General features: G+C 33.5%; 1 protein-coding gene across 1 annotated transcript in view; it reads right to left on the minus strand.

Annotated features, from left to right (window-relative positions):
• LOC129742228 (uncharacterized) overlaps positions 1-10,427 on the minus strand; it is a 55,962-nt gene extending 45,535 nt beyond the window's left edge. Inside the window, exons 1-2 of the mRNA XM_055734101.1 lie at positions 10,303-10,427; positions 2,178-2,964 (exon numbers count right to left, since the gene is read on the minus strand). Of these exons, the coding sequence (XP_055590076.1) occupies positions 2,178-2,964; positions 10,303-10,314 (799 nt within the window). The 5' untranslated portion in view covers positions 10,315-10,427. The remainder of the gene's footprint in view (positions 1-2,177; positions 2,965-10,302) is intronic.
• Positions 10,428-13,762: the final 3,335 nt, after the last annotated feature.

A 13,762-nucleotide genomic window follows, 5' to 3' on the forward strand; every position in this document is an offset into this window, starting at 1 on the left:
TGCTGCAAAAATTTTGGACGCATAAATAAAAATAAATTACAACACAAATTTAATTTGACAATAAGAATGAGAACAACCCCGGGCAAAATCCGGGATTTCCAATTAAATATGGGCAAACGGGTCGGACCAGACTTTTCCCAAATTTTATATTAAACATCCGGGCCAATCCGGTTAAAACCGGGCAATTTGGCAACCTTATCATAGAAATTTAGGTCTGAATATTATAATTTAAATTATAGGTTCTGGTTCCATAATCCTATAACCAAAATTGTATTTCTACTTATTTTCCTGTTCAATTTTTGAATTCAGGTTAAGAATTCAGATTTAAAACTCAGAAAAAGTTTTAGCTTGTGAATGAGTTTTTCAGTCAACATAAAATTGTTGAGACTTGAGAGATTCAAGAGAACATAAACTTAAAAATTTGATTGTCAATTCAATTTCCAAATATCAAAGTTTTTAATCAGAATAAGTACACACAATTCAGCTGAAAATCACAAATATAAAATAGAATTGAAGTTAACTTTCTTAGTTCTAGTTGATGCAAAATATCCCAAATTAAATAAAAACAAATCATCAGCAAGATTTTTAGTATGATACTGATTCTTTATTAAAAATATTTCCTGGTTAAGAAACATGTACCTGATCTTCACCTAAAAAATCTGCACATTTTTTTAGTTTTTCGGTGTATTGTTTAACATTATTAATATTGCAGCTTTTTAAAGCCAAATTTCAAACTAAAATCATAAATTTAGTTCAAGTTTGCATCAAGCAAATTTGATTCGAAATTTTTTTATCTCTTACTGTTTTTTTTGGAAAATTTTATTTATTTTCATCAAAAGATAGAATCTTGGAATTTGCAAAAGAGTTTAGAAGATTGGGCTTGTTTGATTTGAGTAAAGAATAAGTTTTTTTTTAAGAAATTGAAGGCTACTCTTAAAAGAACTTATCTTATGCTCAAACCAAATAACTTTGATCTACCAGACTATTAAACAAATTCAAAAATTTTAACCGTCGATGAAAGCAAATTTCATATATTGTTTCTAGAGGTTTCATAAAAAAACATTTAGCTCACCCTTTAGGCTAAGGACCACTTTTCTTAAGTTACTTTTTTAAGGTTTTATTGATGACACTTTACCACCCTTGTGGCATTCTTGTCTTCTATAAAGTTACAATTTCATACGAAAACTATCAATGAGTACTTAAAAATGAATAATCATATAGTTACAAACATAATATGTTTTTAAATTTTTTTATTCGTGTGTTGTTAGACGAAAAATCATAGAAAAAAAATTAGTCCCCAAAACCCCCCCCATGAGTCGGTTCTTCCTACGGCCCTGATTAAAGGTAATAAGTTATAGACTATTATGGGGCCCTGTACTCCATACATTATCCACGATTAACCAGCCTTGGTGGCCTTTGTTACATTAAAAAAAAAAAATAAATATGGTCCTTGAAGCTCGACCAAGGATTATTCGATTGAGCCATAATTTCGCCTGTATCATTTAATGATTATAACTTGGAAAAACATTGTGGATTGGGTAATACCCACTAAAGCAGGGAAAAAGAGGCTGTTACAGTGGTCACACTGTAGTACAATTGGGTAGCATATTTAGATAAAATGTTTTCAATAAGGCTGGAATAAATATCAATTTCTTCTTTTGTCACCATTCGAAAAAAAATTATAAAATTCGAAAAAAATTCAAATACCCGAGAGATTACAAGACCAAAAAACAAATTTTGGAATGAGGAAAATATTTAATCTTTTTTATTCTAGATTTAATTGATTTTTCGATTTAAAATTACTTGATTTATAGGTTTTGTGCAATTAAATAGTATGCAATTTTGTTGCATACAAACTTTCGTGAAATTTATTCCAATTTATTTTTCTTCGCATTATTTTTTTAAAATACCCCCCCTCCCTCGCGATCTTCCAGCTCCGAGTGACATAAGAAGGATTTGAAATTTGTTCCGCCTTAATTGACTATTTGAATTAAACTTTTAGATATTCAATTGACTACGGTTTTATTTTCCGGTTAATATATCACTTATTAGTATTTGTACATATTTACAACTAGATAACACTTCGCACTTTGACGAATGCCAAAGTTCGAGGTCAATCAACTATTCGAGGTCCGAGGTCCAAAGTTTGGTTGCGTGTGAGAGTACCTTCGCTTCCTAGTAGTTGTAGTTAGCAGAGTGTCCGCTGAACTGAACGTGGTTGATGGTATCGTGCTGTGGGGCATAGGCAACCTTAGCGACCGGGAGGGCAACCTTGGTGACAGCTGGAACGGCAACCTTGGCAATTGGGGCGGTGTAAACCTTGGTTGGAGCTTGCTGGTAGTAGTGAGCTGGAGCAGCTGGGGCAATGTACTTGGTCACGGCTGGAGCAGCAGCATAAGCGACTGGGGCAACTGGAGCAATCACTTTGGCGATTGGTGCAACGGCCTTGACGATCTTGTGTCCTTCAATGGGTTCACGGCGGACCACGGCATTGAATCCGTTGTGCTCATCGGCGGTGTATTCGACAATACGACGGAAACCATCGGCATCGATCAACGTGTAGACTCCCTTGACGTTGTCTCCGTGACGTTCTTCCTGCTGACTCTTGACATCTCCGGTGTGATGATCATGGACATCGTAAGCGAACTGGTACTCAGCTGGGGTATCGGCGTATTCGACGTGCTTCACGGTCTTGACCAGGGTTGGCTGGATGGTCTTGACCAAAGCGGGCTGCACGGTCTTGACGATGGCTGGCTGAACAGTTTTGACCAGGGCTGGCTGAGCGTGGTACTGAGGCTGATGGTATTGAGGTTGGTGGTATTGGGGCTGATAGTGCTGCTGCTGATACTGCAGCTGAGGCTGAGGCTGATGCTGGTACTGTTGTTGATACTGCTGATGATGGTATTGATTCGGGTTGTAGAGCTCAGCAGCAGCCACGGTCAGCAAGGCGAAAACAGCAACGAACTGTGGAAAGATATTGATAAATAAATCTTGTCAAGGGGTTCGTGGTAATTTAAATAGCAGCAGTTAATACGAAATGAATCAGGGATCTATACGTGTATCTAAGATTATCAATAATAATGAGTCGACTTTTTCATATACCTAGATTTATATGGAGGAAAAAAATACACAAAACATCAAAACAGCATTGATTTCAATTCTGATCTTCCAATTATTATGGCGTTTTTATGCTTCCATTGTTGAGGAACATGACGTTTTAATTGATCAGATGTGTCGTGCTTTATTTAGTCTCTGCACAAGACCTCCTATAAAATAATAGAATACCATCTGGTTGAGCCAAAAATCATTGGAAGAAAATTATTAGAAAAAAAAACCCAGATTGATAAACTTATAATATTCTGCTTACTTGTTTTCAAGAGATGAAATCTAAATAATAGTATCGAATTTATATAGATACCTGTCTTTTTGTTGTTGAAATTATTGATAAAAAATCTGTATTTCAATTGAAACGATCATTGCAAAGTAATTCATACGATCTGGATTAAGTTACAGATGATCGGTAAATGTTCCAATATTATCACTCTACTTCACATGCTCCCTCTAATGACGACTAATCTTAAAAAAAGGCTATGAACATTTTTAATTCCTTACAAATTTATTAACACAGAATACCCTATTAAGAATACGATATTGACGATACTAAAGGCAAAAGAAGAAGATAAACCAACTTTCCCTCCATAGCATCATAAGGAACCTTAAAAATGAATTGATGAAACAAGTAACAAATGATAACAAATGACTGCAAATGACGGAGAATCTGACAAATTTCGCAAATTAAAAAAAATTATTCAATATGCCAAGGGAAAAGCTAGATTTTTATTAAATTTTGACATTTGGCTCTGATTTTTGAAAATGTAATGACATAACTTCATAATGAAACACTTTAATCAGGTTCACAAAATCCCTCACAGACTCTTGACGTCATGAAATAGAGGCAAAAAACTTTACGTCAAAGAAAACTGTTAAATTTTTAATCAAAATTCCTAAATTTTGTGAATGAATCTAAATCAAATATTTATTCAGTTCTTCCTTTTTCCCATGAATTTAATTGAAATGGTACACTGTATTCAAAAGTAAATTGTGGAGTTTTTCTTAGCACGCTTTTAAAACAAACAACAGTTTTAATCAATGTGAATTTTCCACCGTGTTATAATATTCAACTGCCTTAATGCTATTTACTTTTTATTGTGTTCTTTTAATATTACCCGAAATTTTAAAAACAAGTTATTTTATGATCAACAAAAACTTCTCCAAGTTAGCAAAATACTTTCCTGTTTTAATGAAAAGTTTCAGATTTTTTTTTTCAAACAACCTGGCAAAAGCAGGCTTTTCCAATTCAATTTTTTTTATACAAACCTGGTCAAATTAGTAAAAGATTATCAAAATTTAGGAACATAGGATAGAAAATCATCTGAGAATCAAACTTTTCATCGATAAAAATAACTTTTAAGGATTTATTTTCAGACCCAAAAAAAAACTCAAGTACGGGGCTGACTCGATTCTACGTAGAACCGATTCTAAGATGCCTCAATTATCGGTGATTCTATTTTTCGTGTACTTTTCCTCGATTATCAATTCAAAGGAAATTTTCGAGATTTTAACGATTTTTTTAAAGACTGTTATTTGAATTTAAGGTGATTTTTTCGGCTTTCAGTCTTTTAAAAATTTTAACGTTCTAATGTTTCAATCCATATAGAATCGTCATCACAAAATTTACTGATTCTTACCTAAAATGTGTCGTATTTCTTGTCAGGTTTGATTCGGCTGATTGGATAAAGCTGTCATTTGTGTCTGTTACAACATTTTGTGATTAATTTTTGATTTTAGTGTTTTGTAGTGCTATCTGACTTACTTTGTAAAATCCGTACGTGAGATTCTGCTTACATTGGAAATGAATAAGCAACTTGTGATTTTGCCTTCGTGTTAGAGATAATGTAATTTCAACTAAAAACAGAATTTCTACAATATAAATAATTTTAGAGTTATTATTCTAGAAGTTCAAGATTTCTTTATAAATCAACCACGTTATCATAATCATAATAAAGAATCACTTCAGAGTTTCAAAACACTCTTCACTATTTCATCATTTTTTATCTCATCAATCTAAAACATGATAGTTTAGTATTTGAGAAATGGGCTGAAACATGGCAGTTTAAGTGGTAAACGTCTAATATGTGTTGTGAGCCTACTTGGTTAAATAATTCTACTGAATCAAAGCAATGAGATTCCCTTCAAATAAACCACGGTATAAGAAATGTTCAGATACCGGTATTTCGTTGGCAACTCACTATCTTCTTCAGTGAACGTTTTCGTAAGCTGCTATCGAAATACCAGTATCTGAACTTTTTTGTATACCTTGGTTGTATTAAAGTGAATCTTTCGATTTCTTTGATTCAGTTTAAAAAGTCGGATTTTCATAGAATTCCTATATCTTAGGTCTGACATATTGTGGAGGTGTCAAATTTTTTGTGATAATTGTTTGTAAGTTGATCCATCATTTAAAAAACATGAAAAATAACATAAACGAAAAAAGAATTATAGAATAATTTATGAACGAAAAAAGCATTAAAAAATAAAAACATCAAATCCTTGGAATTAATATTAAGCTTAATTGATAAAGGAAGAATCGTAAGAATACATTATTTTAAATAGCCAGGAAACTTTCTACAGGCGTCATTTGAAGAGCTGAGTAAGCTTTTGAATGCTACGTGAACTAAGCGTTTTTTTTTCTCAAGACCACAACACAATTTTCCTCAAAACAGAATAATGTTATATTTTTACTCTCAAGATTTAAAACCACTCTACATATATTCGGAAATATCAGATATTGGAATATTATCTCCATATTTTTATGTTTTTGGTATGAAGAAATGATCGAAAACGCAATGAACTGAAAATGATACTTATTAAAGTATCCATCCATTTCCTGGCCATTTAAGCGTTCCTGAAAACCGAAAAATCTGACAATCCTTTTTCTGGAAATTTTTGGGATCCCGGCAAAAATTGAAAATTAAGATTTTAACACTCTACTGCATACGGAACCTTATCTATATGTTTTTATTTTAATTTTAAAGGTTGAAGTATTGCAAATCATTTCAAACTTGTTTAAAGCCTCAAAAATTCATTTAGAAATTTCCCAAAAACTAATTCCTTTATCTGAAAAACTTGTCTTATTCTTGCAGCAATAATTTGAAGTAATTAAGAAATATTTTTCATTATCGTTAGACTAAGGTTGCCAGATTACCCGGATTTCTCCGGGTTTGTCCGGATATTTGATACAAAATTTGGGAACAGTCCAGCCCGGCCCGGTTGCCCGGATTTTATAGTTTTATTTGGCAAATCATACAAAATCAAAATAAATTGTGTTGTAGAAATTTTTTTTCAGCCATCAAAACAATATTTTTAGAGCAGGTTATGCAAAACTAATCATAAAAGGTTTTTTCGAAGCCTAAAATACGATTAAGAATCTGTTTATAAATTTTGATGCAAAAATTATTTCTTTTCTTTTTTCTAAATTGATATTTGTTGAGTAATTTCTGGGCGTTGCGACAATTTGCCCGGATATTGCCCGGATTTTCGGTCGTCAATTTAGAAATGAAATGCCCGGATTTTGCCAGGTTTTTATAAAAAAATTTCCCGGTTTGTACTGAAAAAATTCTGGCACCCTTACGTTAGACGTTGGTTAGCTAAACTTCAAGTTATTCATCATATCTCGTAAATTTCAGTTAACTATCCTTTTGTTTCAAAATTTGTCATTTTTTTACCGATGGTTTTGCTACGGTCAACAGTAAAAAATTTGCAAAACAGAAGTACAACATCATGAGTGTTGCAAAATATAAGATTAAAATTCTTTTTGTAGCGAGCATTTCTTTATTGGCATTGTTTGGTTTTATGAATTCTTTATCGTTTTTCACTAAGTTGTCGAACGACAATACATTTTTATTAAATTCAATGAATCAACCAGTTTTTATAAAAAAAAAAAAGTTTCAGTCTAGGCCATACTTCAAGGTAGCACTATCATTTTTCATGCTCAATCTGCTCCATATTTTCAATTCAGATCGTGTAAATGTTTAGTAATTTAGCACTTTTTATTAGCTTCGGAAATTCCCGGGATTTTTAAGCGTTTCGGGATTCAAGAGTTGCTGTTGTTTTATTCCCGGAAATTTCTAGTCCGGAAATCCTAGGTAGGACTCTCTTATACTTATCAATTTGTATTAATCTTTGCTTTAGATCAGTGGTCGGCAACCTTTTGAGCCGGAAGAGCCAAAAACTTCAAATTTTCTAAATTTCAGAGTTTGAAAGAGCCACATTGAAGATTTATTGTTTTTGTTTTTAATTTAAAAAAAACATAATGTATGAATGATCAATAAAAATAAGATTGACGAACATAACTCAAAAATCTTTTTTTTTCTTACTCTTGGATATTTTTTTTTAATCTGTTTCTGATAACCATTAAGTACATGGATTCTCTTCTGGATCGTCACCTCTCCTAACATGGTTTGATTTTATATCAATTAGAATGCGTTGGCGAATATCGCGTCAAGAAAATTTTAAATCCATATCAAGCTTAAATGAATATATTGCATGATGTTCAAGTGAAAGAGTTCAACACATTAAGCTTAAGCAGAATATTCATAAATATTTGGACAGAGAAAAGCTTTTAAAATAACAAAATAGTTTTCTTAAAATTATAAAGCTATTTCTTGACATTTCCCCCGATTTAGGTAATCTTCTCCAAGTAGTATGAGTAGTATCAGGTGAAATTCAACTGAAATAAATGTAGCCTTAAATTTTAATCCTAAAAAATAAGGCTCCTGATAACTGGTTTCATTGTCATTCCAAATTTAGAATTTAAAAAGTTTATGACATAAAGCTAACATGTTTAAAGAATTTTATGCACCGTGTGTTATCAGTATTGTGCGTCCAATTAGAATGAAGAATGGAATTTTATACATTGTAGATTATTCATCAATGCTTGCTAAATCTTAGATTACTGGAAAAAAAAATCTGTGGTTCGATCAATATAAATCTATAATAATGTGATTTTTTTTGCCTTTGTTGAAAATTCGTGACAATTAAGAAAGAAACAGTAAATTTTAACTGGAAAGATCACTTCAAGGATACTTTAAAAGTTTCCAAACAAAAATAATAAAAATAAATCAACGGTAATAAACTCTTAATCAAAAATTTTGGGTGTCATGGTCAATTTACTTATTGATTACAAGTATATAGCCTGTGATCAAGTTTTCTAACAGATTTTCAGAATTGAAATTTTCATTCATTTTCGATGCTGATTCGAGTTTGAAAAGCTGACAAACTTTGGCTTGCAACTCTTAATAGTTTTGGAATTTTGTATTTGAATTTCATGTATCTTTTAACTTTTTCCAACCCGTTATTTATTGAGCAGGCTTTCAAAAAATGTTCTCTACGTATCCAGGCCGGACAAATCTGAGCATTGAGTTTCTAAATTTTCAACTAAAACCAGGTAAAATCCTGGAAAATCTAGCCAAAATTTAGATATTTTCAATAAAATGGCAAGAGAACAGCTGGAAAGTAAACACACGAAAATTGATTTTTACTGAGGTACGCGGCGTTTAAATCTAATTTGAAAATTTGTCTTTTTTCTCCGTGCAACCGTGTCGGCCTGGGCATTACCCAAGTTTTTTTTTGAAAATCCTGGCAAACCCAGCTGCAACCGGGCAGTCGGAATATTTATGAGGATTTTTATATTCAGATACATTAAAATAATAGTTTTCAATTCAAATGAATAGGATTGGATTGGGTTGGTTTTTCCAATGTTTTTATGATGTTACGCGGCAAAGTTTAAAATATTTTTCAAAATGGTTAATTAATTCCAATACGATTTTGGAAATTTCAACTGAAAATTGTTCATAGAGAGAAAAAAGTGATTGAGACTGCTTTGAAAAAATGATCAGGGTTACGCTGTTTAGTAAAAAAAAGAGGCAATCAAAGTACTACTTTTTGTTGTTTAAAAACAGCAGTTATGATTTGCATTTACGGTTAATCCTGAAATAATTCGGATGCTTCATAAACAGTGAAGAGCAAAATATTATAAAGATAGGTTTAAAAAATATCGTATTTTGCAATTTAGTCGTTTCCGTTTGTTCTTACGGCGGATGCTATTTTAAAATTTTCTTTTTGATCTATGATAATCCGTATGCCAGGTCATAAGACTCAATTATCGGTTTAGCACGATTTTTGAAATATTTTATTCAAAGATATATTCATAATATTTGCGCAGTGAGCTCAAGAGCCGCATGCGGCTCGCGAGCCGCAGGTTGCCGACCTATGCTTTAGATTAATAGATTTATTTTGAAGCTAGCGGAAAGCATAAACTAAATTTCCTTATGAAAATTTCGTATCATGGATCCGCCTGTGGGGAATTCGGGGGACATTGAAAGTGGCTTTTGAACCCTAAGAACCCTAAGATATATGCTTTTTTTCTTAAATGTACATAAAGAGCCCACAGCTCTCATCCAAGATGCTGATTATTCATAAAGAAATTCAGTTTCTGCTGTCCGCTAACTTTAAAACAAGGCAATTTACGTAAAAAAACTTGGCCAGCCATGATTTAAATGCATCAGAAATGCAACAAAAAAACTTTAATTCAAATAAAACAAATTTCGCTACAAAAGATGATGATATGGTATTTTGCCTAATAAAACCATTAAACATTCTTTGACTTCTCGTCATATGCGCAATAATAAAACTAAATAATCACCACAATCTTGAGTGTTGGTGGATTGGGTTTGACTTGAAATCAAAATCAAACTTTGTTTTTTTGTACACATTATTTTAAGTTAAGTTAATGCTTTGAACTTAAAAATTTCTTTTATTTATATTTGACATAGTCTTGCGATTATCTTTAAATTTTCAAACATTGAAACTAATGGGGTTTCTATCTCAACAAAATGAGAGATCCAAGACCAAATTAAAATGTAAATTAGAAGATAGTTTGTTCAATTTCTCGGTAATCAGTTTTTCTAACAGTGGCACAACACTGCTCTTCTCATGTCCATCAGCCATTTATCCGTTAACATAACTTTTGCATGTAGTACTGATTGCTTGTGCTTTATTGAATCTATTTATTCACAAAACAACCGTTAATCATTTTCAGATTTGATTATCATAAAACACCGATAGTTGACTTGTTTTTCATAACATTTGGAGTCAGATAAACGATTCCAGTAGATAACACTCGCTTTTTCCCACGTGTAAGATAATCCAACAGTCCCTTGCCCAAATATTCTTATCACTCACTTTGAAAACCATTTTGATTGATATTCCTCTTTTGTTAGAACCGCGAACACGAAACGGAATAGGTACACTTTACTTCTTCAGGAAAGACACCGCTGAACTGTGGCTAGAATGGCCGAGAATTTCAGTATATATACCATCAAAACCAATCTCAACCTGGATTATAGATAGGCACCATGTGCTATATCTTAACCCCGGAGCAGCAGAAAATCCGCACCCATTCAGATCCGCACATCCGAGAGCTAATTTTTCGGTGAAATGCTTCAAACTTTGACTTTAGCCACACGACCTAGGGCGTTCAATCAGACCAATGTATGTAGACATGTTCCGCACAAAACCTTTGCCCGGCAAATGAGGGGGGTAAGCTAAAGACCAAAAAAAAAATCACACACCGCTAAACGCTTCGCGCTGCTCCACAATGATTATTGTTATACCCCCTTTAAATTGCTCACATACCACGCCTAGATCACCGGGGGGCATCCGGCAGCAGCGAAGCCACAAAAATCTGCCCCGATTTGAGGGCTCCCCTGAACATATTCTCGAACACCTGCTGCACAGCGCACTTCCCCAAACGACATCACTTCAGCCCCCTTGGCTCGATCGGATCTCGAAGCGCGACCGATCGAGTCACATCTTGTGCGATTCTTGGGGCCTCCCAGCAGCAGCCCTCCATGCGTACTTAGGCCTAAGCGCTATTCTTGATGGGTGGCGCTGAAAGCTCATTAATGATCAGCTCTCTGATTCAAGACGCATGTTGTTGTTGTTCGATCTAGAGGCGATAATCCGGACTTCCCCTTTTTAGCGACTGTTGCTGCATTCCAAAACAAAAGTTGAGGCTGCCAGGTCGGGTGCTATAAATCCTGGTCTAGTGTCATAAAATCTAGCTCGATGTCTCTTAACCTCCGCGGATCGAATCGAGGCGCGGGTCCTAAAACGACCGTCGATTGGAAAGTGTCCTCACAAATTTGGATAATTTTTATTGCCAATCGCTGGCGGAGTGGCTGGCTGGCGTATCGAATTTCATGCTGAATCACTCGTCGGTCCTTGAAATTTGGATAATGTGAGCTCATGATATGATTATTGTTTTTCTAGTTTAAAATGCGTTATGTATTTTCAAAAATCGATTATTAATTCGATTTACCTCCACACCCATAAAAGAGGTTGCAAAAATCCAATGTCTATATAGCAAATCTCTGTGCCGAAAATGCGCTGAAAAGTGGACTGCACCAAAGATGATATGATTGGAAAAGCAAGCACTAATGGATTAAAGTATCGAGCTTCCAGTACACATTCCACCGTGACGTGAAATCGCTTTTCCGGACTTTTCGGAATTGTTATCATACTGGCAGTAAGCTTGAACATGAAAAAAATAGTATCAAACGGTCGCAAATTGAATTTCCTATAAAATGAATATAATTTGGTTATTACAAATTTTAAGTTGTTTGTTTTGTGATCGATTACTTTTGTGACGTGAATTCAAGCTTGAAGCTGACTTCAGCACGTATCACTTCGATTTCCTGTTCTCTCTGTGGAAATAGGATATTGGTGTCTTGAAATTAGTTGTAGAGAAAACAATCACACACAATTTGATGTTCATAGCTTTGCGATTTAACAGCAATTAACAAAGTTATACCTCTTTAATGTTGTAACGTGAATTCACTCAGTTAAAACAAAACAGGGTAGTGCAAGGTGTGTATACATAGGAGGTGTAACGATATGAGAAACTCTCGATTAAGCCATTTTGATTTGACTACTATGGAGTACGTGGAGTTTGTTTACCAACAAAGCCCTGAGAACGAACAAATTTGCCGATGTTTACAAACAAACTCACTGAACTTCACCACGCTCACCTCGCCTACTTACCGACAAAGTCAAAGAACCTTGTGATCTAATAACCTTGGGGTAGTGTACTGCATTCACGTAACTTTTTTTTTCTTTTTTGATAGGAGTTTAACGCGTTAGGGCAGAGATGCCAATGTGCCTGATTTTTCAGGATTTGCCTGATTTTTCGAGGCTTAGCCTGACAACTTGATAAGCCATTGAATTTCCCTGATTTTTTTTAAAACATGCCTGATATTGCGAATATGTTGAAAAATGGGTAGTAAGGAACTGGATTAGGTGATTGATTAATTCTCATCAAACTGAATCAAACTGAAAATGTGGCTGAGTCAAAGCAATCGAAAGATTCCCTTCAATTTTTATTCAAAAAAGGAATTAAAGGGATTCTTTCGATTGCTTTAATTTAGAAGAATTATTCAACAAAGTAGGCTCACATAACTCATATAGAGTGAAAATGTGGAGCGATGACTAAAAATAGGGCATCACTTCTGAGAAATTTCCGTAACTTTAACGTAGCCTGATTTTTTTTTCACCAGTTCCCTGATTTCAAAGAATTCACGTCACGAAATTTCAAGTTATTCTAAAAAATTCTTTAGAGCCTTCAAATTTTTTGTACACATTTAAAAGTGATATTTTGTTTTTCTGACTTGTAGAATCATAAATTTTCAGTATCTTTTCCTAACTTTTTCTTTATTTTTACTGGCATCAAATATATAATGTAATAAAGCATGGATCATGCAATATCTGGACGCTTTAAAACGGGTCTATTTCGGAGCTATGTAAACGAAACAAAAATGTTTTGTAATCAAAATGTAGGGTTTTATTGCACTCAGAGTTGCAAGATTTCAGATAATCATTTGAAATTGATACTCACCGTGATGAGTATCAATTAAGCAGCACAATGAATTTCGTTGTGATGCTCAAAGCTTTCGATGTCAAACGAAATTCACTGAGCATCACATCTAGAAAAAAATCAGAAATCCAGAATCCCATTAGAGAAATCTTCAGCTATATTCCCCACTTTTTCCCCTACTATTTTTTGACGATAGTTAAATTTGTAACGAATCTATGGAATATTTGAATGTATCATATAATGTGATTAGCTTTTCACACTAGCGACACGCCAAGTTGAACGACTCCAAACGCTTTGATATAAAGAAAATAAGAGCGCTTTAATGATTGGAGTTTATTGAAACTTTTTTTAAACGAAAGTGTTAAAGCTCGTGGTACCTATGTTTTAAAAAGTGTATATGTACACAACACACTACCTTAAAAATGTTGAGAACAACACTTTAATTTTATAATATTATTTGCAAATACGGCGCTTTGGTACTAAACAATTTATAACATAATTTCATAGTCAAGACGACTTAAATAAAAAAAAATAAAATTCAGTCGTTGACGTTTTGTTGGTTTTCAAAAATAAAAGCAATAACATAATCGAACATTTCTAATCGATTTTCTGGCTATTTGAAATCAGTTAAATATGCTTAGTTAGCTAAGCATAGAATACATTAATAGAAAAATCGATATTTGTTTTAACTCTCAAGGGCTGAATTTTACAAAAAAAGGTGAAAACTCAGATTTTTTTAGGTTTTTTTGTATTTTCTTGGCTATTGCCATA

The sequence above is a fragment of the Uranotaenia lowii genome, chromosome 2 (genome assembly GCF_029784155.1).
Source record: "Uranotaenia lowii strain MFRU-FL chromosome 2, ASM2978415v1, whole genome shotgun sequence".
NCBI lineage: Eukaryota > Metazoa > Arthropoda > Insecta > Diptera > Culicidae > Uranotaenia > Uranotaenia lowii.